This window comes from Ceraceosorus guamensis, assembly GCF_003144195.1.
Source record: "Ceraceosorus guamensis strain MCA 4658 unplaced genomic scaffold IE81scaffold_10, whole genome shotgun sequence".
Taxonomy (NCBI): domain Eukaryota; kingdom Fungi; phylum Basidiomycota; class Exobasidiomycetes; order Ceraceosorales; family Ceraceosoraceae; genus Ceraceosorus; species Ceraceosorus guamensis.
Genome location: NW_020290005.1, coordinates 93,445 through 115,850, shown reverse-complemented (window position 1 = coordinate 115,850; position 22,406 = coordinate 93,445). Strand labels below are relative to the sequence as shown.

Below are 22,406 nucleotides of genomic sequence, written 5' to 3'. Positions count from 1 at the left end.
TCACGCTGGCTGCAGTCAGAGTATATGCCTGGCAGGCATAACAGCGCGCGATCAGCAACAGCAACATACACGCGCGCCCTCGTGTTGCTTCTCAGAGTCCAAGACGCGCCGGGCACGTGTTCGGTCACGCGAGGTGCGGTGTTGGACTCAAACTCAAGACTCACGCCCAGCACGCACCCGCCCAGCAAGCAATTTGCGCGGGCGCGTGCGTGTATGCGGATGCAATTTGTCGCGCCGCGGTGGGTCAGGAAAGCAGTTCACGCGCGTGATGCGTTGACGCGTCGAGGCCGCGATTCTGGAATAGCGCGCATGTGGTGGATATGGCGATCATCCCTTGGAGGCTTCGTCTATATACCTCCGTCTCGACGTGGTATCAAACATCTTTTTCAAAAGTCTGACACACGCTTTCCTTCAAGGCTTTCAGAGAGACATCCCCCCCCCCCCCCCCCCCCCCCCCCCCCCCCCCCCCCCCCCCCCCCCCCCCCCCCCCCCCCCCCCCCCCTGCCCTCCCTACCCCCCTTGAAGCGCGCTCACCCAAGGGCATCCGCCCCGAAGCACGCGGCACCAAAATGGCAACAGCGGTCGAGTCCGCTGCAGCGCGAGCACCAGCCACCTACGGCCGCGCTCGTCCAGAGGAGCGCTCATCCGACGTCTCATCCCCCAGCATGTCGAGGCATTCGGAAAGCAGCCCCATGTTTACCAAAGCTGCTCACACAGGTGACGACTCTGAGTCACATTCGCGCAACACCAGCTACGCCGCAGCTGACTCCGACTCGGAACTGGACGGCAGCCCACTCAAGAGCAAAGCATCTCTCTTGAGCACGACTCAAGTGGGCAGCCAAGAGGCAGACAAGGCAGCTATTCGGGCATCGCGAGAAGCGTCAGCTCCTCTTTCTGCTTCGCAAGACTCTCAGCATGTGACAGGAAAGACGTTGGCCGAGGATGACGATGCGTTCCTGGAGCGCTTTCGGCAGCAACGCGGTCTTCAGGCTCCCGGCCACTACGCAGGCCACTCTTCACAGCCGACAACGTCGGATCTGACCAGCTTGCCCGCCTCATCGTCGTACAATACGCGCGAGGATGGGCGGCGCGAGACTCAAACGCGGTCGTCGGACGACTCGCCGGCAAGTCGCATCCGACCTGCTCGAGGCGGTCTGGCAAGTCGTATGCGCGCTCGAAATGGCGCAAAGTCGTCAGCACCAGTGTTCCGAGCATCCGATGGGTCGAGCGGTGAAGATGTAGAAGACAGCGATGCAGAATCCATCGAGCGCTCACCGAGTCCCGCCAAACGGTTACGCTCCACTGTCTCCCCCGCTGCATCGCCTTTCCCCTCGGTAATGAGAAGCACGGAGAAAGAGGTCGCAGAGCAGAGAAAGCAAAAGTTGGCCTCGATGGCCGCGGCTGTTCGAGCCAAGCGCGGAGATGATGCCGCGCTCAACGAAGACACGCAAGACGTGGAGAGCGATCTTGGCTTCGACAGCGCCGATTCGGATGTCAACGATGAAGACGATGCTCTCGATGGGCTGCTCAATGCTCTAGACCGCAAGGACAAGGGCCAAAGACAGAAAAGCACGTCGAGGCGTGCAGACGCTGGCAGATCGAAAGGCAAGTCAGCCAGCAAGCGATCGACGGAGAGGGACAAGGACCGCCCAAAGGTGAGATGGCGTCGCCTGTGTAGTCGGCGTTATCGCAGCTCATGAGCGAACGATGATCCTTCGCTTCCTCGCAGCCACTAACCAAGCAGCAGATCGAAGAGACGAATCGTATGGCGGCGCAAATCGAGCGCAACAAGCGTCTCAAAGCAGTCAAGTCTAATGCCCAACCCGAGCGCAAGACTTACAACGTACTGGATCTGCTCAAAAGTATCGGTGGCAGCAAGGCAATGTGGGTGTAGGGATGCGCTCTTTCGTGTGCACAAGTTGAAGCTGACATGACAGGCCCTGCTCCTCTCAACAGTGCCCCGCCCACCTCCAGAGCCACCTCGCCCACGCGAACCACAGACTCTGAGGTCGCATCGCGCAATGAGAATCCAGCACATACCATTGGCAGTGCAAGCGCACTGGCCAAACACGCAGCTGGCCCATCACTTGTTGCCAGAGTCTCGCCTGTGCTCACTATGCGCTCTGTGGACGGGGACGGCGCTTCGCGTCAGCAGTGCGAGCATGCCGCGCGACTACGTGCCATCAAGGAGAAAGCGATGCGAGCCTCAACTTTGCAGTTGGACTCGGCCTCAAAGACCACGGGATCCTTGTCATTGCGGCAAGCCAAAGACGAACCTGATTTTGAAATTCTGGGCCCTAAAAGCCAAATTGCTTCGGAGTTGCATCGCAAAAGCTCTCACACGACTCGTGCTGGAGCTGCACATCTCTCTGCCAACAACAGCTCGGGCAGCCCGCCCCGCCGACCGGAGTTGAAGGACTCAGAACGTCGGCCTTTGGTAACCTTTGCGGACGATGCATCCAGCGACGCAGAATTTTCCGACGATTGCATCACTGACGCTCAGCTTCGAGCGGCAGGCAAGAACCTTGGTCCACCTTCGGCCATCGCCCAAGGACAGCCGGTCCGACCCTCGCCAGCACTTCGAGAGCGCGCAAGCCGGTCAGCCGCCGTTCAAGGTCCGCCAGTGGACATTGAGGAGCCTGAGGCTCCTTCAGCTGCCCAGACCCGGTCAAAGAAGGTCACAGGCCCTCTTGCGGTCACCCGCGAGCAGCTCAACGCGACAATGCTGAAGCATGTTGCTCTACAAAACATCAGCCACAGGCACAAGCTGCAGTCCCATTCAGCCAAACGTCACCAGAGCGACGCTCCGATGAAGGAGCATGCGTCCACTGGTCAAGACGCTCAAGACGACGCTGCTCGCGTGCAGCGCATGATGGACGCATACGCTCTGCGCGCTCAGCGTCGTGGTGCTGAAGCTCAGGCAGAGTCTCCTGACAGTGACGAGGATGAAAGTGATGCAGAGTACGTCGAGGATCAGGTTGCGGATGAGGGTGAAGGCAACGGAAACGACAACCTGGATGAGGACGACGTTCTTGCTCTAGGCAGTGGAAGCGAGGATGAGACTTGGAGAGCAACAGGAAGCCGGGAAGAGTCGGGGTCCGACGCTGAGAGTGGAGCAAACAGCGACAGCGACAAAGAAAACACTCAGCCCAGCGAGAGCCAGAGTCATTCGGTGGAGACTCATGCTCACAAGGATGTTGACACCGAGGAGGATGACGACAATGAGGATGAGGTGTCCCGCATTCCTGGCCGTCATCGCCGGCCTCGTACAACGCGTCATCAACTTTCGGATGATGAAGAGGACGCCACTCGTTCCGGCAGCTTGGTCAGGACACCACTGAAGGACCTCAGCTTCACAAACGGTCTGAGCCCACTGACAGGCTGTCCATCGCCAGCAGACGACTCGGAATCGCCTGCCTCCGCCCCCGACAAGCAAACTGGCCTCAGCCAATTTTTCCAACCCACAGCTGCTCTTCTCTCCAACGTGACCGCAAGCAAAGAAGCGAGCTCCACCGGCGATGTCGTTGGCGCGCCAGAGGTCTCAAATGGCGGAGGTCTTTCGCAATTCTTCAAAGAGACGCAAGCGCCCGGCGCAGACTTGCAAGAAGGGACATCATCTCCGTTCGCAAGCAAGGAATTCACAGGTGTAGCACAAGCACTTCAAGCGCAGAAGGAAAGCAAGATACCGTCCGACAACTCTGTGTTAGGCCAATTCTTCACCCCGACGCAAAATGACGCGCCTTTGAGAGGCGAAAGCCTGGACATCTTTGCACGCACTGGGCGAGTTTCGAGCACCGCTAACGTACCGGCTAGCGATAGTCTTTCTCAGTGGTTCACAAGCTCACAAGAAGACAGTCAAAGGCCCCCCCGCAAAATGAAGGGCGCTGATGCCGAGATTATGCCGCCGCCAGCAACTGCTGGCGTGGATGCATTCGCAGCTCTGCGACGCGCACAAGCAAACGCAGACTACGAGCCGTCACCGTCGTTCTTGCCTTCTCTTGGCTCCCCAGGAGAAGATTCGGAGATTCGTCAGATGGAGCGTGAAGTCGAAAGAAGCCGCGCTATGCCAGAAAGTCCTGCACAAGAGGCGCCAAAGCAGTACATCAATAGCCGTGGATATTTCACTCAGACCAAGCCTGGCACGATGGACAGTCAGACGCAGACGCAGAGCCAGTCTCAAAGTCAAAGCACGAGTCCGGCTTTCAATTACACTGCTGATTTGACCCCCTTCAAGCCTTCGCGCACGATCTCTGAGAGCCCGGCGCTTCGTGGTAGCCCTGAACAGTCGCTCCAGCCACAGCGGCGCAAACGCTTCCGCATAGCTGCTGCAGACAGCCAAGAAGAGGAGAATCAAGATTCGACGTTAGGACCACACGATGACGGTGCCGAGGAAGCTCGCCACAACCGCGCAGAACAGTCCACAACAAAAGGTCGGCAGAATGACGCAGGTAGCGTGGAAGAGAGGGCGGGCACAGATGGGGAGTTGTCAATCCGTGCTGCCCCTGCCGCCACGCGCGATGCTTTCGCATTGATGCGCGACGCGCAAAAGCTGCCCGAAAGGCCAAAGATGCGATCCAGCAATTTCGTGGAAGGCGAAGCTGAAGAGTCTGAAGAAGAAGACGTTGGCGGTAAGCGCGGTCGAGGTGGCGGTGGACTTGGCGGTATCTTCGATGAGGACGATTCTGAATCGGACGGGGAGAATGAAGATGAAGACGACGACGGGCAGGACCTTGTGGAGCTTGTGAATAATGAGAACGAAGTGGACGAAGCTGAAAAGGATATACTTGCTCGCGAGCGCTACCAAGAAGATGTGCAGGTCGACGAAGCTGCAGCCATGGCACTTGCCGAAAAAGCTGCACGTGGAGACCTCCGCCGAAAGCGCCGTCGAGGCGAAGCGGGTGGTCTAGAGGACTTGCTAGATGAGGACTGGGACGAAGAGTATCTGCAGCGCAAAGCTGCCAATCCGCGAGCATTCATAGCGAAGAAACGTCGCTTGGAGGGCGAAGACGAGATGGACTTTTTAGGTGAGCAAATTCGTTGCTGGTGCACTTCAGCATCTTACGCCGACTCACAAGCTGCTCTTCATACATGCTTCCAGCTCAACGTGAGGAATCCCAAGCGTTTGTGAAAGGCTACTCCGACACCCATGGGGCAGACGAGGACGCAGAGAAGTACGCCTTCCTCGGCGGGGCGGACAGCGACGAAGGCGGCGAAGCGGAGTCTAGCACACGTGCAGGTAGGCCCTCCATACACCAGGAAATGTCTGATCGCGAGGCAGACTCTGACGATGAGGCGCCATCGAGCAAGGTTTCCTACTTCGAGATCGCCCGCGGACTTCGCGAAGCTCGCAAGCGCAAGAAAGCAGGACTCATCGACGACGAAGAGGATGATGAGCTGCAAGCCAAGCGCCGCGCTGAGGATGAGCACAAGAAGGAGATGGAGCGTCGACTTCGCAGCATCTATGGCGACGCCAGCGATGATGAGATGGACATGGCGCGTAGCGCTCTTCGTGTACGGGATCGCGTGGCCGCGAGGAAGGAAGCGGCGCGATCCGGACGGCCCCGCGCGGGCAATGATGCTGGACAGCGACACATGGCCTTTGGGTCCCGCGCTGTGGATGCTGAGTCGCAAGAAGCCTTGGACGAGGAATCGCAGATCGTGAGTCCTAACGCTGGTCAGCTTGCTACTTGTGCGTTTCGACGCTTTGCTTAACCATCGCGCGCGTCGGCTTCTCTTAGGACCGTGCCGTCGCGCTTCTGATGGGCAATGGCAGAAGCAAGACTGAAGCAGAGAAAGCAAGACAGGCTCGCATTGCCAAGGATTTGCGCGAAGAATCGAGTTGGGGCGCTACTCGCAACTCGAACTCCGTGAGAAGAGGCGGCAGCGGAGCTGAAGGACGGGCGTCCGTGACGAGTTTCGGGACCAGAAGCACTGGTAACAATAAGATGGGGCTGCAGAGAAATGATTCGACGAGCAGCATCGCCATAGCCGGCGAGCGGAAGCCAATGCAGAGCTCATCGAGCTCTAGTCGACTTGCTGGCCTTCACAGCGTCATGAGCCGCAACGTCAACGAGTCGCAGTGAATTGTCAATGATGGCCTTCTCAGGCCATGTGAGGGATGTTGACGATCAAGGATCGTACATCGCTCCTATCATGTTTTCCTCCACATGTTCTCACGCGGGCCCTGGTCGTGACTCTCATTCGTACGTCATGTATCAGCGCACCCTAGAGTATTCAGCATCTTTCTTCATCAGAGACAACGCAATGGCATCACTCCCAGAGATTTGGTGAAGTTTGCGCGACCGGTCAACATGTCAAGAGGAGAGGCATATCGCATTGCGTTTCTATGTTGGTCGAGTGCCTAGTCGGGCCTGAACAAAGCTCGATGGCCTCTCATCAGCCACCCGTGAAGCGTGTCTGGTGCAGGTCTCACGTCTAGGAAGAAGCTCAGGCTCGCACGACCATCCTTGGCTCTGGGACCTGAATAAAAGTCGATGATGTATCGAACGCGATGTCCACATCTGTCAACCTCCCAGTCGTGCCTGTCGAAGGGTGCTGAGTAGCTGGTGTGTGCGTGGAAAGGGAAGGGAAAGGGAAGCGTTGCGGAGATGAGCATATGAAATATATGAGCACAAAGGTCGCTCTCAAGTCACTCACCCAGCTAAGCCTCTCGCCCAGGCCTTCCATGTCAATTCTCCCGGTTTGCCCTTGAACGTGACCAGCTTTGGACCTCCACACTTGTCCTTGGAAGCGGGATCCCAGCCCTGCTCCCACTTGAGAATCTCATTCCACGCCCTTTCGTTGACGGCGTTGTGGATCGGCACGACGATGTCCATGTCCGAAGCATTTGGATTTTGGTTCTTCCGAGCCATGGCCGCAAAGAACTGTGCGGGCGATGGATAGACCCAATTGGCGTCTTCTGCTTGGGTGGATTGGCCTGGGCTGTCCTTTCCCTTGCTGGTACTGGCTGTAGCATCGTGGGCCACTGGGCAGGCATTTTGTCCCGAAGTATCGCTCCTCCCTTCAAGCCTCGAGCTTCCCGAGCTGATCAGACGTGGTATGGACGACACAACGCGCTCGACGCTCAACGATGAGTCGTGCCCGTCTGCACGAAACGATGGCGTCTCTTTACGCTCGGTTGCAGAGCTTTTGGACGTTGGCAGCAAGGAGCTCAGCATGCCAGACAGCGAGATGGGAGCAGGAGATCGAGCCGCTTCAGGGCCAGCACTGCCGCTACCTTCACCTCGCGATTGCTTGAGCCAAGCGTCGCGAGCGGAATGGTCCACGGGACATGCGTCTGCAGAGGAGTAAGGTGGGCCCGCAGGGCTGTCGTTCCGAAGGGCCGAGGCAGAAGTAGAAGCAGGAGCTCCATCCGCCGTCTGTCCTCCGCTTCTGAATGGCCACATTGGTCGCTCGGCGCAGAGTACTTTTGTTAGAGACCGGTCAAGCAGTTCCGCACAGATGGCGGGCGGAATTTGGTGTGGCTGATGGATCTTGAGGAGGGTAGGAAGCAGGTTGGTCTCTGGGACAAACGTGATTTCAAAGCCTTTTGAATTTGACAGAAGCGCCCATGCGTGCTGCAGTCTTGAGTGATTTGACGTTCACGTGATTCTGCCAGCCGGTATAGCGACGCGCGGCCAATCCATCCATCAAGCACGCACGCGCCGCATTCAAGATTGGGCGCTTCTGATGTGCCACCGGCCGTGAACGCACCGCGTAAATTTGGACGTGACCCATGCCCGTGCCCATCCATCCCGACCTCATCTTCGCGCGCCAATCAAAGTCCCAATCGCCCAGTCCTCGCTGCTCTTCAAACCCACGCGCGCCCGCCCCTCGACCGTTCGCAGCATGACCCTGACACTCACTCGGTAGAACACCACTGCACTTTTACGCTCGAGCTGACACCAGCGCACCGCTCCTGTCTTCGACGTTTCGCTCCGGCACTCCCTTTGCTCTTCTGCCTTCACCCCTTTGGCCCAGCACTCGAACCAGTCATCCATCCGACGAAGCAGAGGCGCGGAGACGGCACAGCCAAGCAAATATCTGCACAATCGTTCACTGCCAGCTTCTCGCACAGCCAAGCGAGTATTGGTCTGTAGGATAGCGACGTTGCAACCCGTTTCGACTTCGTCTGCTTCGCATACAGGCCAGCATCTGCAAAGCTCGCGACGACCTTCGTCTAGGAGGCGTCGCGTCCATGTCGGTGTCCGAACCGCAGCCTCGTCCTAGCGCTGAATCCAAAGTGCGGTACGGGTCTAGCAAGGGCATAGTCGAGAGGGCCTCGCGGCCGGATCTTGCCACGGAAAGGTCTCAAGTGCGGGATGGGGCGAGGGATGCTGCGCCACCCACACGTCGACCTCAAAGGGTAGACACCCAAGCACTCAAAGCAAAGCTGGCAGCAGCCCTCGGATCCCACGGTGCTCAGTACTGGGCCGCTCTGCTGGATTTCTTCTCGGGAAGGATCGATCGTAATGAATTCGAAAATGTCGCAAGGAGGTGTTTGCAGTCCGAGCAAGGTGAGTAGCCAAGGTCCGATGATCAGCGCCTGGCACGGAGTGGAGGGGTTGTGGACGACGCTCTGAAATTGGGAGCTGCAGCTCGCGGATGCTTCATCTGCACGTCCCAACTTGCTGCGAGCCTGTGCTGTCGCCCTCACTTCACAGGATGAGTGGAAGTCGGTTGTGAAACGCAGCGGAACGGACTTGTGGATGAACGCTCTTCGGGAGACTCGTCGGTCCTCGAAGGCTGGGTCGAATCTCGTCACCTCCACCTCGTGTACTGTCGTCGGGGTTTCGAGGCTGAAGCGCCGGCTTGCTGAGGATGAGAGGAGGCGGGCGACTTGATGCTCGGGATAGCTGCTTCCTCGACGACAGCCCAGACCAAAGTTGGTGTGCAAGAACGAGCAAAAAGGTGCTTGGGTACAGTCGAGTCATGTAGGAGGCGGTATGATGCCGGTAGATCCTAGAGCGCTGCCAATTGAACGCATCGAAGTTGCAGGTGTTATACTTGCCCAGCAGGCACGCCCCATCGACGAAGCGGTGATGGGAAAAAAGTCGAAAGGAGTCGTGTCAACACGATTCGCTTGACTCGCTCCAGACTCGTCGAACTCGAGTTCAGAGTCAGGCTAGGACGTGCCGCGACCTTCGCGCGACGCGTCCTGAGACCGGATGCAAGTCATGCGGATAGACCGTTGAACATGCCGCACGGTGGTGCTTGATAGTGTCGTGTCTGGCTCAGCGCTGACACAACTTCACACTTTGCCACGGTCCATGCACAGTCGATCTGCACAACAGCTTGCTGATGGGCATACTCTACAACGCCTCGTCCGATGTTCCGCTGCCGTCGGCATCCAAGCGCTCTTACGCACCTGGCGCCCGCAATGGCGGAGGCATGCACGCGCTCGATGGCGCTACGCGCAATCTGAGTACGTCCGACGAATCAGAGGATGAAATTTCTACCGTTCCTCGTAAGCGACTCCGCGCGATGGTGGCAGGTCTCAGCAAGAAAGATCGAGCGCGTCTCAAGTCTGCAGGAAAACCTCCTGCCAGACCTGCGGTCTCTTCAGCCCTCGGTTGGGCAGGTGCCGGAGCGGACATGCTGGAGCGAAAGCGCAAAGAGGAAGAGCGTCGCCGTACGAGAGAAGAAAAGCGTAGAGTGCGAGAAGCCGACACGCAAATCGGGGGTCGGGAATGGCGTGCAGACGCAGTGCAGGACGAGATCGCTGTGGCAGAAGCACGCGACACAGGGTCACTGACTGCAAGTGAGTGTGTTGTGTTACTCAGACTATTTCAACGTTGTTGAGGAATCCCTGACAGATGTGAAACGCGATGTGCCTCTAGCGGTACAACAGGCGGTCAATCGAGCGCTCGTGGCGCCCTTGTGCACAGAGGCCAAGGAACTCCCCGACATGAAAGCGCTGCACGACGCCATGACTCTTGCTGCAGTCAAATCTGGTGTGGGTGGGGGAGCAGCACCCCGCGCTGCGGCTTTGCTACTCACAGCGCTACACGGCCATCTACAAAATGTCGCGAGCGGTTTGATTGGGGCCGTGCGATCTGATCGAGCGGGAGGCATCCGCACCTCTGGGCACGCTCCAGCGGCAGCCACGGCTAGGGTTCACGCACAGGACGGTGTAGAAGCTGCGAGCATAACACATCAAAGCGCACAGAGTGCAAGAGGAGCTTCAGATGGGCGTAAAGCCACGTCAAATACGAATGCCGGCTCAAACACTGCACGCGCACCATCGGCCTACGGGTCTTATCTGGCACCGCCCTCGCCACGTCTGCCTCTGCGAAATATGCCTTCAAACCTTTCCTCGCGCACTGCGTCTACTGCTCTCGCCGCCAGCAGTGCTGCGGACAACAGCGCAGTCAGCTTCGTCAGCACTGCGCCAACGTCTCATGCAGCTGACGGCAGATCTGAGCCAGAAGACGACGACGATATGGAAGTAGACGAAGACCGCCTAGGAAGCGCCGACATGGTGCGCAAGTACTCCAACACATCGAGCGGAAGTGCGAAGTCTGTTGAGAACGCCTTGACGGTAGCTCACCCTTCAAACTTGCGCCTTCGCGATTTGGCGTTCATGCTTCAATTGACGCCTCAGGTCTCTGTGGAAACTCTAGGGCAGGGCGCCGCTGCTCGTCTACTTAATGCTGACGCTTTGGATGTGTCGCATGACGACCACGACGACTCGGGAATCGCCTGGACCAACGCCGGACTCGCGAGGCTGCCTGCTGAGGAAGGCTATGATGAGCTGATGAGCGATGCCCTGAGGCAAGCAGCAACCTCGAAGCTCTCAGACAGCCGAGTGCTTTACGGCTCTGGCGCCGGCTCAAAATCGCCGCGAGCCAAGTACGTCGTCGACTCATCTTCCACATATCGCTTGTTTCACCGACCGGATGTGGTTGAGAACCACGCGACAAGGCCTGGGTCCAAAAGGAGCAAAGGGAGTCATTTTGCGGCTCAACAGGCGTCGTGGCAAGATGAAAAGCGCGACGAAGATTCCAATGTTCCAAGACGCTCTTCGACTGTCAGCGGTGCAGACCGTCAAGTTTCAACGTCGGCAGGCGGTGCAAGCGGCGACGATGCTCGCAGACGCATGACCGATCCTATGTTCGACGTCGTCGATGCAGTAAGACTGCTGGGTCCTTTTGCAGACTAGCTGCAGCCAGTCATCATCTCCCTCTCTTTTGGCTTCGGAATAGTCTCGGCCTCCCATCTATCCTCTTTTGCACGCGAGTCTTTCGCACGTAGCCCCAAAGCCCTAACCCTGTGATACAGTCATCCACGTAGGCTCTAGCAGAGAAAGTCGTCGGTCCAGTCTAGCTGATGCGTGGCCACCGAAATGTAGCCTCAGTTCAACCACTTAATTTTCTCCCTTTCGCCCTTTCACATCCTCCTATAATCTGTTACCGACGACCTCACCTGTCGTTAAAGCATGCTGCTTTCGTGGTCGGTTCGCGGAGTATGCCAGAAGTTGTTGCGCGACAGGCCACTTTGACTCTTGATTGCATTGCTCGGCTCAGCGTCAGGAGGGCGCGGTGGAAGCAGCAGGCATCAAGGCCGTCAAGTGCGTGCGTCGGCCCTTGCGAAAGACTGATGATCGCGTGTGCAAGGATTTCTCAGTTGACGACAAAATTACGACTTCATTCACATGTATATTAGTCCCACCGGATCCTCTTTTCCGAAGCTTTGACGTGAGACGGGACCGCGAATCCGGACGACGATGGCGCCGCGTATGTGATTTGTGCTGCACGAGGACAATTCACGATTGTGATTGCTGCCCCATGCAGTCAGTCACAGTCACAGTCGTGAGTATATATAGTCGTGCTTGCACCCGGTTCACCCTCTTGACTCGAGCCTTGCTTGCTCCCTACAAATGATGTTGTGCAGGCGCAAATGCTGATGGGCGTCGCGTGGATGCAATTGCTTAATTGCATGCATATCATAGCCATATATAGCATTTAAGATTTCTTGTTTTGACATCTGCTGATCACGATACAACTCACGCGACATATGCGACGCTGCGACCCTGGAATGCTGCCAACAAAATCGGACCAACGTCCCAGCTAGATGCTGCGAGTCACAGCCACGAGTCACGGGTAAAGAGTGCACATTCGCCTGCGCTCACGGCTCGACGTGGCTGGCGTTTCTGTTGTCTCGATTAAGCTTCAATTCTTTGATCATTCAAGAGGAGACAGAGACCAGTGGCCGTGGTGGATGTTGGCACGTCGCGCTCTGAGGATTGCAGCTACAAAAAAGCTGCTCTGAGCTCGGCAAGCACCGCACCGCTTTCTGCAGAAGGTTAATTCCTGCCCCAACATCCGAGGCGGGGAAACCGTCCGGGGCATCGCCGCTCAATAAGCGCCCGCTCCGCTGGTCCGCAGGGTTTCGCCCTCTCCATAGTCAGGCTGCCGCGCAAAGGTGTGACGCGGGGTTCCTTAGCAACGCGCTCATCCTCTGAGCTCCCTCCACCTCTCCGACACCATCGCCATGTCCAAAGTGCTCATCTACAGCGGACCCGGTGTAGCATCCTCGGCGCTCCTGCACACGCTAGGTACGTTGAAGAGGTTGCTACCCACGTACGACGTCCAGCTCGTCAGTGCCCAATCGCTGGCTCTAGAACCTTGGGAAGGCGATGCTGCGCTGCTTGTCCTGCCTGGCGGCCGAGACCTGCCTTATGTCGCGGAGCTGGGCAAGTTCAGGAGCATCGTCAGCGCTGGCAGCAGCGGGAGCGCATCGACCTCGAGCGCCTCTTCCACAACATCCCCTCCACCACAGCGAGCTGACGAGCGAATCAGAGCATACATAGAGCAAGGCGGATCTTTTCTTGGGATATGCGCGGGAGCCTACTACTCTTCTGCCGTGTGTCGCTTCCAACCTGGAACAGACATGGAAGTGGTCGGCGATCGGCCCGCTCTGCAATGCTTCCCAGGGACTTGCGCTGGTACTGCCTACGACGGCTTCGTCTACGAAAGCGATGCAGGCGCCAGGCTGACCAAGCTCGACGTCGAAGCTTCGCAGCACGGCTCAAGAGACAATCACCTCGCAAGCAGGGCTGACAGCTGGACATGCGCATACAACGGCGGAGGCGCGTTTCTCCTTCCAGAGGATGGCAAGGCGACTGTGGATGGAAGGCAGGTGCGAGTCATTGCTCGGTATCCTGCCCTACAAGCAAGAGATGGCATCAAGCCGCAGTTTGCAGGTCAACCAGCAGTGGTCAGCGTTGATGTCAGCAGATCATCAAGTGAGACGTCAAAGAGCGGTGGAAGGGCACTGCTCTTCGGCACGCATCCAGAATTTCCCATACACGCCCACTCGAGAACGATCACGCAAGCGGCAGGATCTGATGCTACGGAAGGAGCGGCCAAGCATGGGGCGGGAGGCTTGACAGCGGCTTCCCTTTCTTACCTTGAGAATGAGCGTTTGCGACTCTTTGCATCGACGCTGCACACTGAGCTCGGCCTCGAGGTGGACCTCCCGGCTTTTGTAGCTCCTCCAGACGAGTCTCGACCTACAGCAGGCGCAGCATCTGCGAACCCATCTGCGTCGGCACTCGACACCAATCGGATTCGCCTTACACCGTTGTTCGCAATGTCGAACATGCCTGGTCTGATTGGCAACTGCTTAGCGCTTCTGCATACCCAAGATGCCGATGCAACACCAGCGCAGCAGACCGATCTTCCTCACCTGCTCTCGCCTGATCTGCTGGACGAGTCGTTCCCCACACCTGGGCTAGTCTCGGACTCACACTTCTTCTCCAATGCAGACAGCAACGACTTGCTGCACTACTACTCTGCGCCTGCAGTATCGCACGTCGTCAAACGGGCATTGCGAGAGGCCGACTATAGCCCTTATGAAGAAGAAGTGCAGGTCCAGGCTTCTGGTGTGGATGCCGAGACTGCTGGCAGAGTGGAGACTAGCAGGGAGGTGAACCTACACAAGGTGCCTAAATACATTCTCATATTTCCCGGATCTCCTCTCGCAGCTCCAGGCTCGCTAGCAGCAACCTCTTTTCTTCCCGATCCAAAGACTCTGACCCCTCACTTTGACATGGCAGAATATTTCAGATGCCTGGAGGTATCCCGATCAAGGATATTGGATCCGACAGTAAGCTCACTCGCTCAACTGAGACCAAAAACTTCGGGATTTGGCGGATGGCCTGCATCAGAGAGCGAGGAAAGGCTGGGGCATTCGATCTTGTACGGAGAGGTCGTTACAAGCACTCAGACCTTGCTCGAAAAGTAAGCACATCCGGCCGAGGGCGGTGGTTCGTCGAGTCGTCGCTGTGCTTACTCCCTTTTTCTATCTCGTGAACCACCCCCAGAAATGCGCACCTCCTGGCTCATTCGCCGCTTGGAGCTACGGTGTTTGCGACACACCAGGTAGCTGGGCGAGGTCGAGGGAAGAATGCGTGGATCAGCCCCCTGGGTTGCCTGCAATTCAGTACCGTGCTTCTCCTACCTCAATCGAGCGCCAGAGGGGTGGTATTCATCCAGTACCTGGCAGCGCTGGCCATCGTCGAGTCCGTCAGATCAGGTGCTCTGGGCCCAGACTACGCGAAGCACCTGGGCCCCAAATTGAGGGTCAAGTGGCCGAACGATGTGTACGCGGACGTAGGGCAATCTCGGAGCGAAGAAGATGCAAAGCCTCGAACCGGTACCTTCGTTCACAACGGGCGCAACTATGCAAAGCTTGCCGGCATCCTTGTCAACAGCCAATTTGCCGGCAAAGACTTCCAGCTGGTACTGGGTGAGTGATTTGCTTGCTGTTGTCCGCCACGATCGGGTGCCTGCTAGACGTACTCATACCATCGCTCGTTTTGCCTCGTCTGCTGGCACGTACATAGGCTGCGGCATCAATTGTCTCAATGCTCGACCGACCACCTCTCTGTCCGATTTGATCGCCAATCACAACTCTCGCCTGTCCGCTGGTGAAGCCGCGTTGGAACCCATCTCCCAGGAAAAGCTGGCAGGCGCCGTGCTCGCCACGTTGGAGAAGCTTTGGAGGGTTTTTGCCGGAGGCGGCGGCTCCTTTGAGCCGTTCGTACCTCTGTACGAGCAGGTGTGGTTGCATTCGTGAGTGCGCTTCCCTAGTCCTCGAGATGCCCACAAAGCCGAAGCAGCGTGGCAGCCGCACCAGCTTGACTGACACGAATCTACGATACTCGAGCTCAGCGATCAAGAAACCACCTTATACGACCGCGAGCCGCCACAACGAGCGCGCATCGTGGGCATAGCAGCCGATCACGGTACCCTTCGCGCGGTGCCGGTGGAATCAAAGCTGACCTCCACTAGCCCGGGAGCTTGGGGCAACGCAGGAGGCGGTATCGCCGGAGAGCCTTGGATCGATCTGCAGCCTGATGGCAACAGTTTCGATATGATCAAGAATCTCATCAGAACCAAGACTTGATCAAGTCTCGGGCCTGACTTCCTTTACCCTTTACCCTGCATGACCTCCACAGCCTAGCCATTGTCCTTGCTTCTTGTCACCATGCTCTGCCACTTCTTGCCCAGCAGTGCCCTTCTGACATTTTCAATGCTGAAATGCAGTGATCACATCACATTTGGGCCTCTGTCATTACAACGCTTCTGCTGAGACCGCTATGACTGATCCATAGCTTCGCCAGTAGCGGCAGCAGCTTGAGGAGGCTTGCCGAGCTCCAAGACGTCTTGAGCAGGAGCAGTGATTGCGCAAAGTCAGCAACAGTGGACCACCAGTGACGCGCGGTCTCTGATGACACGCCCTCAGACTTACCCTCCTTCACAAGCATCTCCCAAATCTTTTCCTTTGTGATGGGTGTGACGCCCTTGAGGCCCACGCCATACTTGGCCTCCTTGATGCCCCTCTCATTTGGCTTGACGTAATTCCTGAGATACTCGGATTCTTTCTCCGTGATGACTGCAACATCGACGTTCGAGCCGGATCCCAAGTCGTTGAAGATTCCCGCAGAAATTGCGTTCACGACAAGTTCGACTGCTGCTGCACGAGACATCTTTGGTGTCCATCCAGTCTCGAATACGGACATTGCGGCTGTTTGCAGGCGGTGAACGAGCAAATCAGAGCGTCAGCAATGATGCTCGCCACCACGAATTTGAGAGGATTCGAAATCTTACCTAGAGAACCGCTGCCCATGGTCACGTAAGGCAGTTTGTCTGTGCTTCCGTGAGGCGCGATGGTGAAAAGCTGGGGACCAGTGGCATCCACACCTCCAAGCACGAGCGCTGCACCGACGTGGCCTTGGTATCTGCAAGAGAAGGAGTGAGGAAGAGGGGAGCGCATGTATGAGCGGGAGATGCTCCGATCATCTCGGCACTGATATTGCCGCTCACTGGAAGAGCCTCTGCTTGAGCATAGTCATTGCCGTCACCACCCTCGGTTTGCGGCCCGTGTGAAGTTCGTGTAATTGCATGTTAGAACTGATGAGTGCGGTCACAAATTCCGTGTCGGCGGCAGTGCCGGCTCCGCAGCACCTGATGTTGTCAGAGATGTAGTGGATCTGAAGAAGGGAGATAGGTAAGCACGGATGGTGTTAGTCATCCAGATCGGCTGGTGGCGAACAAGACATTCGACCGATGCTTCTTCCGCTGCCCAGACTTTTGGCCGTGCCTCACTTTTTCGCAGTTCTTGTCCGCTACAATGCTCCCTTCCGTAGCCCGGGTATCTGCTCCTAGAACGATGCCGTCCTCGTACACACATCCGACGATGGTGGTACCCGTGCTTGTGGCCTTGGGCAAGGCGTGCCCTTGAGATGCCAAATGAGCATTGCGACTGTGCAGACCGAAGTCAAAGCCTGACTTGGAGGTTGTGGACGTAAACGCCGCTGCCATGTTGCACGCTTATCTATATGGCGGTTAAAGATGAGATGCAGGCTTGTTGTAGTGACTATTTCGGCCAGAAGCGTGCAACGCTGAGCTCAAACAGGGTCACGAATGAAATGAGGAAGTGATGCGTGTGGTGTGAGTGTAGCGTGAGTGTAGAAGCGTACATGCAGCCCTCCGTATCGGACGCGCGTCCTTAACCCTTGGCCGGTGCGTGCAGCAGTCACGAGAGACGCGCGAGCGGAGTGGGACGCGCACGCTCGGGCCAGCCCTGCAGTCACAGTCGTGAGTAAAAGTTGCTGCTTAATTCGTGATTGGATCGCTGCATGAGATGCCCGTCTTCCCCCTCCACGTGGGGGCGATGAGGAAGTGGTGAACATGATTACGGGCAGCGCGTGCATGCATTTGATTCACCATTCACATATCACATCATGTTCCGGCTGGACTCGAGACGCTAGGAAGCTGCTGTGGTCCAGACTTGCAGGTGAGCACATGGCTCGAGATGCGTATTCCACACGACTACGTCCACTCGCACGTCTGACTCGCTCTCTTGCTCGGACCACGAAACCGACTCTTGGAGGCAAGACCTTGACTCGTTCTCGTCTCATCCACATCCTCCCGGAAGTCGGGCCAGTACTGTCGCCACGCCCGCGATCATCTCCAGCTGTCCTTCTCAAGGCGGCGCACCGCGCAATTCGTTCATATTGCGCTCCCATTTTGACCTTTTGCCACTAAATTTAAGCTTCGCAGACGTTCACCATTCGCAATGGAGCTGGACTACGGTCCCTCAGACGACATCACTAGCTCGGAAGCTGCCGACCTCAATCCGAGACTTGCGCCTCACGAGGTGTTCTACGGCAAAGAAGATGCGGATGGCATGTCAGGTGAAGAGGATGAGGAGGAGCAGTATGACGCGGATGGCAACCCGATCAACCGAGCAGCGCTGAGGCTTCAAGAGAGGAGGAGAAGCGAGGCGGAGAGGAGAGGTGCGCGCTTCTATGCTTTGCCTCAAAAGCACGGAAGCATCATCCCTGGCGCTCCTGATGAGGAGAGCCTCGTGATGGCTCTGCAGAAGCTAGACTCGGAGCAAGCTGCTGGTGAGTATCAAGGCCTCAGAGCAGGCTCCCTCGCTGTGCAATGCTCACCTGGTGTCCGCCGTTGTGCAGGACCTGCTCCGACTGTGCCTGGACCCATTGGCGGCGGCCTCGACGTTCGTCTGGTCGCTCTGCATCTTAGCGGATCACCGATCACACAACTATCCACTTCTCGACTCTTTGCACTGATCACGCACTTCGGCGCTGCACCTCTTGGGCTCGAATGGATAGACGATCAAAGCGCTGTAGTCGTCTTCTCCGACGCCAATTCGGCCCTTGCAGCTCTGCAACTCACGACCTCCGAGAGCGGCTCAGACTCCTCGTATCCCTCTCTAGACCACGTCGAAGCAGCGGCTCAAATTCAGCTCCTGCACGAGCGCGGCGAAACTCCGGCAGAAGAGATCCCTCAAGAGCTGGTCGAGGCGCTACTGCTGCCTCGCAGAGTGCGCAACTTGCCGGTCAAGTTGTACAGCAGCAACGAGAAGGAGACTCTGATGACCGTTCTCAGGAGTCACAAAGAGGCGGAGAAAAGGCGGGCAGAGCTGCCAGCAGACGCCCCTGCAATCTATGCAGAGATGGCTGCTGAGGAAGAATCCGCGCTGGAGAATGATCCTACACGCCAAGCACTACGAAAGCTTCGTGGTCCGCTCTGGGTCAGATACGCTTTGGAAAGCAGTGACACCAAAGCCGGCAGACGGCGAGGAGAGCCACGTTCTCCAACGGATGGGCCGCAAGCAGCAGGAGGCAGCACCAGCGAATGGTATAGGCAGCATGGACGGGATGCGGGCAGAGAAGTGGTGCCCAGGCTTTTGGACATTGCTCCCAAACGCTCGCGAGGGAGGGGAAACGAAGGTCAGAGCATGATCGATGCTATGGATGCAGAGCTTGACGATTTGAGGAAACGGGAAGGGGACGATGACGACGATAAATACCCCTTGATGAGGCTTGGCTCTCGGATCGATGAGAGCTGGCAGCACGACCGATTCGATCAGAACGATCGAGGTCAGCGTTACGTAGAAGGCACTGGTGAACATAGACGAGGTCGGGGAGGATCTAACCGAGCTGCTATGGACGCGCTGGATGAAGAACTGGAGACCTTGCACGACAGGAACAGGGACAGATCTGCTAGTCCAGTTCGCCGAGCTGAGAGAGCTTCAGATTCGCCTGCAAGCCACGTTCGTATCAAGGGTCGAGGGGCCATGCGAGCCCCCGGTGCGGGTTCCAGAGGCTGGGATGATCTGGGTGGGGTCGGCAGAGCGGACGATGGAGGAGAGTCGAGGAGGAGAGGCGGGGGTGGGATGCACGCCGATGAGTGGGCTGATCGGCGCAGGGGACGAGGTCGAAGAAGCGGTGCATTCGATGCTGATGCTGGAGCGGATGCCGAGAGGTGGTCGCACAACAAAGATAGAAGAGGCGGAGGCATGTCCAATGCCTCTTCCTTGGCGGAACGATTCGGCGATGAATCGGGACGACGCTCCAACGGCACCATCCGAAGTGAGGCTGGACTCGACAGACGATTGGCAGGTGGAAGACTGTCGGACAGACTGCAGGAATCTCTAGAGAGCCGATTCAATTAGCGCTACTCGTCTGCGCTCCCAATAGGCACTTTTCACCATGTCTTCTCCGAGCGAACTCGCTTCTTACATTGTATTCTCGATGTCATTGGAAGCTCATGACTTGACTTCGAGGCACTCTCTGAGTGCGCTCTGCGAGCCAGCCTGACCGCACATGCGGCCCGGCCCGCCCCTTACCTAGCGATCCGGCTCGCGAGCTTCAAAAATTCTCGTTCAGCTTATTAGGCTCGATTGTGCGCGCTGCGTGAGCAGATGCTCTGTTTCGCATGATGCTCGTCATCCTGATGCTTGGATGTTGACGTACATTGCGTATGGCCAGACGCAACGCGGGGCAAGCTTTTGCCTCCTAGTCACGAGCCAGTGTGCTGACCGGCTTTTTCGAAGATGCCCTCTCAATCGATCGTTCGGTTATCTTGAACAGCCATTTCGTCGACGTTCTGAAATGCACCTTGGTCAGTTTTGTGCGCTCCGCGCGCACCATCATCGACTCGCGTACGCGCTATAGAGCGATTCGCGCAGGTCAAGCCTCGTGTTCTACTCGGGTTGGCGTCTCGCAAAGTCATCCATTTCATTGTACTTGACCATCGCGTAATTGCAGGTTTTATAGGCACGCCATGTCACCGCACTACTTGACCAGACGCTCCGACAGTTTCGTGTGCAAGCACGATTGCATGCAGACTCCACGTTGTCAAACGCTCATCGGTGATACACATGCTGGACGCAAGAGGGCCCAATTCCAGCAATACTGTGCAGCGAGCTGCGAGGGCGGATGTGTTTGTTCAAGGAGACTGTACTTTATCTTGATGCGATGATACGTCGATTAGGCCAGAGCATAAGAGGTCATGTACATGTGAACACGTGCACAACAAGTCGGCTCGATTCCTCGATTCCGCTCCTTGCCGCTTCTCACCGCTCATCGAGTCTTGCGGTGCTCAGGAGCGTGAGTGACCTCCCAATCTACGTGCACGAAGCATCTTTCCACGCGAGGCAAGCTCTCCAGACGATCCTGAAGGTCTTGAGAAACATCGTGGGTGAGGCTGAGCGGGGCGCTGCTGTCCATGACGATGTCCACTTCGACGAAGTAATTTGGGCCAGAGTGATAGGCCTTGATGGAGTCGATGGACTTGATGTGTTCCGAGTGCAGCATGGCGTTGTAGGTGACCAACTGATAGAATTCCGTGGGCGCCGACGCCCCACACAGCTCTTTGAACTCGGAAAAGGCGGTGCGCGTCCAGACCACCACGATGCCGATGGAGATGATGATGGCGCCCAGTGGGTCGATCCACCACGCGATCTTCGCTCCAGCTGCGGCGGTGAAGATACCAAAGCCATTGATCCACTACGGCGCAGGAAGGCGAGGGAGAGTCAGTCACCCTCACAAGATACGCGTGGCATCTGCTTCGAGCAGTACTGAACGCCATCCAGCGCACAAAGAAAGTACTCACCAGATCGTTGCGGCAGTCGACGTAGAGCATTTCCAGTTGCGAGCTGTACTTGCGGAGACCGTAGTTGACGACGGCTAGCGTGAGCTTGGTGGCAAAGGCCACACCTACGGCGACCAAGGAAGGAATGTAGAGATCGTTCTCCTCTCCCGCTTTGTGTGTAGCAATGTCTCGAATACTTTCGACGATGAGGATGAGCGAGACGCTGAGCATGATGCACGAGTAGGCAATGTTGCCAGCATTCGTAATCCTCGATCCGCCCGATGGCCATTTCCTCTCGTCCAGCCTTTCGGATTTGCGATGCAGCCAGTTCAAAAAGATGTTGGCAAAAGGGTCGAACACGCTGTCGGCTGCTGTGGCGAAGAGGGAGAGGGAGCCAGAAGAGATGGCGGCAAAGAGTTGCAGTCCAGCCAGGACGAAATTGGCAGCAATATTGATGTAGATGAGAAACTTGACGCTCCTGCCCACACTCGCCATCTCCTCCGCATCTTCCGAAGCGTGCTGATGCATTGGCTTGAGCAGCCTCTCAATGTGCAGATTCTGCTCGTCATAAAACTCCCTCATTCGCTTTTCCGCTTTTCTGCCTCCCTTGGCTTGACTGGGTCTGCGCCGCAGGTCCGTGTCCGAGACGAGACGAGATCGCAGTAGGAGCGGATCTGCTTCTTCCGTGCCTGGCGTGATGGCACCGAGCACCGTGGATGGGGCGGGCGGTGGGTATGCGGATGGTGCATGGCCAAAGGATGCGCCTTGGCTGAGCTCAGCTTCGTGCAACGGCGCGGGCGTATGGGCAGAGGCTGATCCTCTTCTGAGCTGCATCTCTGGGCTTGGAGGCCTCTCGTGTGATCTAAAGACTGGCAATGGTGCGCTCAGCTCAATGTCGCGCTCATTGACTGGTGACAAGGGTGGCGATACGCCAGGTTGGTGAGCAGCGCTGTCGCCCAGCTCCTCCGAAGCGCTCACTCCAGAGATGCGGGAAACGGCGCTGGAGAGATATGCGGACGACATCGCGGTGGTGATGTTGGGGGGGCAGGAGGGAGATTTGATGCGAAGAGCGATGAGGTGCTGACTCAAGAGGAACGTCGGCTTGTTGTAGGGCCGTGCTGAGACGTTATGATCAGCATCAAGGATGGATCGGGAGTCGTAGGTGCTGCCGCTTGTCAGCAAAAGCGGGAGTGACAGCTCTGCTGCTAGTCGCACCTGTTGGGTCGCTCGTTGCGTTGAGATTGTGTGAGTCGGCGAGCTGTGCTTGGTCGTATGTCATGTCATGACATGACATGGAATCACCAATTGAATGCTTGATCCTTGATTCGTGATTCACGATTCTTGATTGAGCGCAAGAAAGTCTCACACAGTCGGCGGGTGGACGAGTATAGCAGCGGCAGCGGCAGCGTCCGCCAGCATGCTGACGACCGTACGTGCGCTCATATATGCAGCCAAGCATCGGACCACACGCAGTACAGCAGCATAGACCGCAAA

At 57.2% G+C, this 22,406-nt stretch overlaps 8 protein-coding genes across 8 annotated transcripts; 5 read left to right on the top strand and 3 right to left on the bottom strand.

Moving 5' to 3' along the window:
• The first annotated feature begins 505 nt into the window (after positions 1 to 505).
• IE81DRAFT_321150 (hypothetical protein) lies at positions 506 to 6,282 on the top strand. The gene is made up of 5 exons (XM_025513249.1): positions 506 to 1,655; positions 1,730 to 1,884; positions 1,957 to 5,024; positions 5,099 to 5,658; positions 5,739 to 6,282. Exons 1-5 carry the CDS (start codon positions 570 to 572, stop codon positions 6,081 to 6,083), a joined length of 5,214 nt encoding a protein of 1,737 aa, XP_025371692.1. The 5' UTR covers positions 506 to 569; the 3' UTR covers positions 6,084 to 6,282.
• A 34-nt stretch (positions 6,283 to 6,316) lies between these two features.
• Positions 6,317 to 7,515, bottom strand: IE81DRAFT_336607 (hypothetical protein). The gene is made up of 2 exons (XM_025515482.1): positions 6,658 to 7,515; positions 6,317 to 6,563 (listed from the first exon to the last, which is right to left on the bottom strand). Exons 1-2 carry the CDS (start codon positions 7,404 to 7,406, stop codon positions 6,362 to 6,364), a joined length of 951 nt encoding a protein of 316 aa, XP_025371691.1. The 5' UTR covers positions 7,407 to 7,515; the 3' UTR covers positions 6,317 to 6,361.
• Positions 7,516 to 8,035: 520 nt separating this feature from the next.
• Positions 8,036 to 8,801, top strand: IE81DRAFT_9804 (hypothetical protein). The gene is made up of 2 exons (XM_025517804.1): positions 8,036 to 8,516; positions 8,598 to 8,801. The coding sequence occupies exons 1-2, from the start codon at positions 8,198 to 8,200 to the stop codon at positions 8,666 to 8,668; spliced, it is 390 nt and encodes a 129-aa protein (XP_025371690.1). The 5' UTR covers positions 8,036 to 8,197; the 3' UTR covers positions 8,669 to 8,801.
• A 316-nt stretch (positions 8,802 to 9,117) lies between these two features.
• On the top strand, positions 9,118 to 11,245 carry IE81DRAFT_9716 (hypothetical protein). Its single transcript, XM_025517797.1, has 2 exons — positions 9,118 to 9,760; positions 9,840 to 11,245. Exons 1-2 carry the CDS (start codon positions 9,301 to 9,303, stop codon positions 11,159 to 11,161), a joined length of 1,782 nt encoding a protein of 593 aa, XP_025371689.1. The 5' UTR covers positions 9,118 to 9,300; the 3' UTR covers positions 11,162 to 11,245.
• Positions 11,246 to 12,492: 1,247 nt separating this feature from the next.
• IE81DRAFT_333682 (hypothetical protein) lies at positions 12,493 to 15,411 on the top strand (the record flags this gene model as incomplete). Its single annotated transcript, XM_025515382.1, has 5 exons — positions 12,493 to 14,243; positions 14,327 to 14,751; positions 14,849 to 15,065; positions 15,096 to 15,125; positions 15,177 to 15,411. The coding sequence occupies 5 exons, from the start codon at positions 12,493 to 12,495 to the stop codon at positions 15,409 to 15,411; spliced, it is 2,658 nt and encodes an 885-aa protein (XP_025371688.1).
• A 111-nt stretch (positions 15,412 to 15,522) lies between these two features.
• Positions 15,523 to 16,965, bottom strand: IE81DRAFT_321143 (putative 20S proteasome beta2 subunit). Its single transcript, XM_025513248.1, has 5 exons — positions 16,614 to 16,965; positions 16,332 to 16,498; positions 16,116 to 16,246; positions 15,757 to 16,032; positions 15,523 to 15,670 (listed from the first exon to the last, which is right to left on the bottom strand). Exons 1-5 carry the CDS (start codon positions 16,827 to 16,829, stop codon positions 15,603 to 15,605), a joined length of 858 nt encoding a protein of 285 aa, XP_025371687.1. The 5' UTR covers positions 16,830 to 16,965; the 3' UTR covers positions 15,523 to 15,602.
• A 297-nt stretch (positions 16,966 to 17,262) lies between these two features.
• Positions 17,263 to 19,726, top strand: IE81DRAFT_321141 (hypothetical protein). The gene is made up of 2 exons (XM_025513247.1): positions 17,263 to 17,917; positions 17,987 to 19,726. Exons 1-2 carry the CDS (start codon positions 17,587 to 17,589, stop codon positions 19,489 to 19,491), a joined length of 1,836 nt encoding a protein of 611 aa, XP_025371686.1. The 5' UTR covers positions 17,263 to 17,586; the 3' UTR covers positions 19,492 to 19,726.
• A 193-nt stretch (positions 19,727 to 19,919) lies between these two features.
• IE81DRAFT_364798 (hypothetical protein) lies at positions 19,920 to 22,308 on the bottom strand. The gene is made up of 2 exons (XM_025516890.1): positions 20,934 to 22,308; positions 19,920 to 20,827 (listed from the first exon to the last, which is right to left on the bottom strand). The coding sequence occupies exons 1-2, from the start codon at positions 21,933 to 21,935 to the stop codon at positions 20,402 to 20,404; spliced, it is 1,428 nt and encodes a 475-aa protein (XP_025371685.1). The 5' UTR covers positions 21,936 to 22,308; the 3' UTR covers positions 19,920 to 20,401.
• Between the last annotated feature and the right edge of the window lie 98 nt (positions 22,309 to 22,406).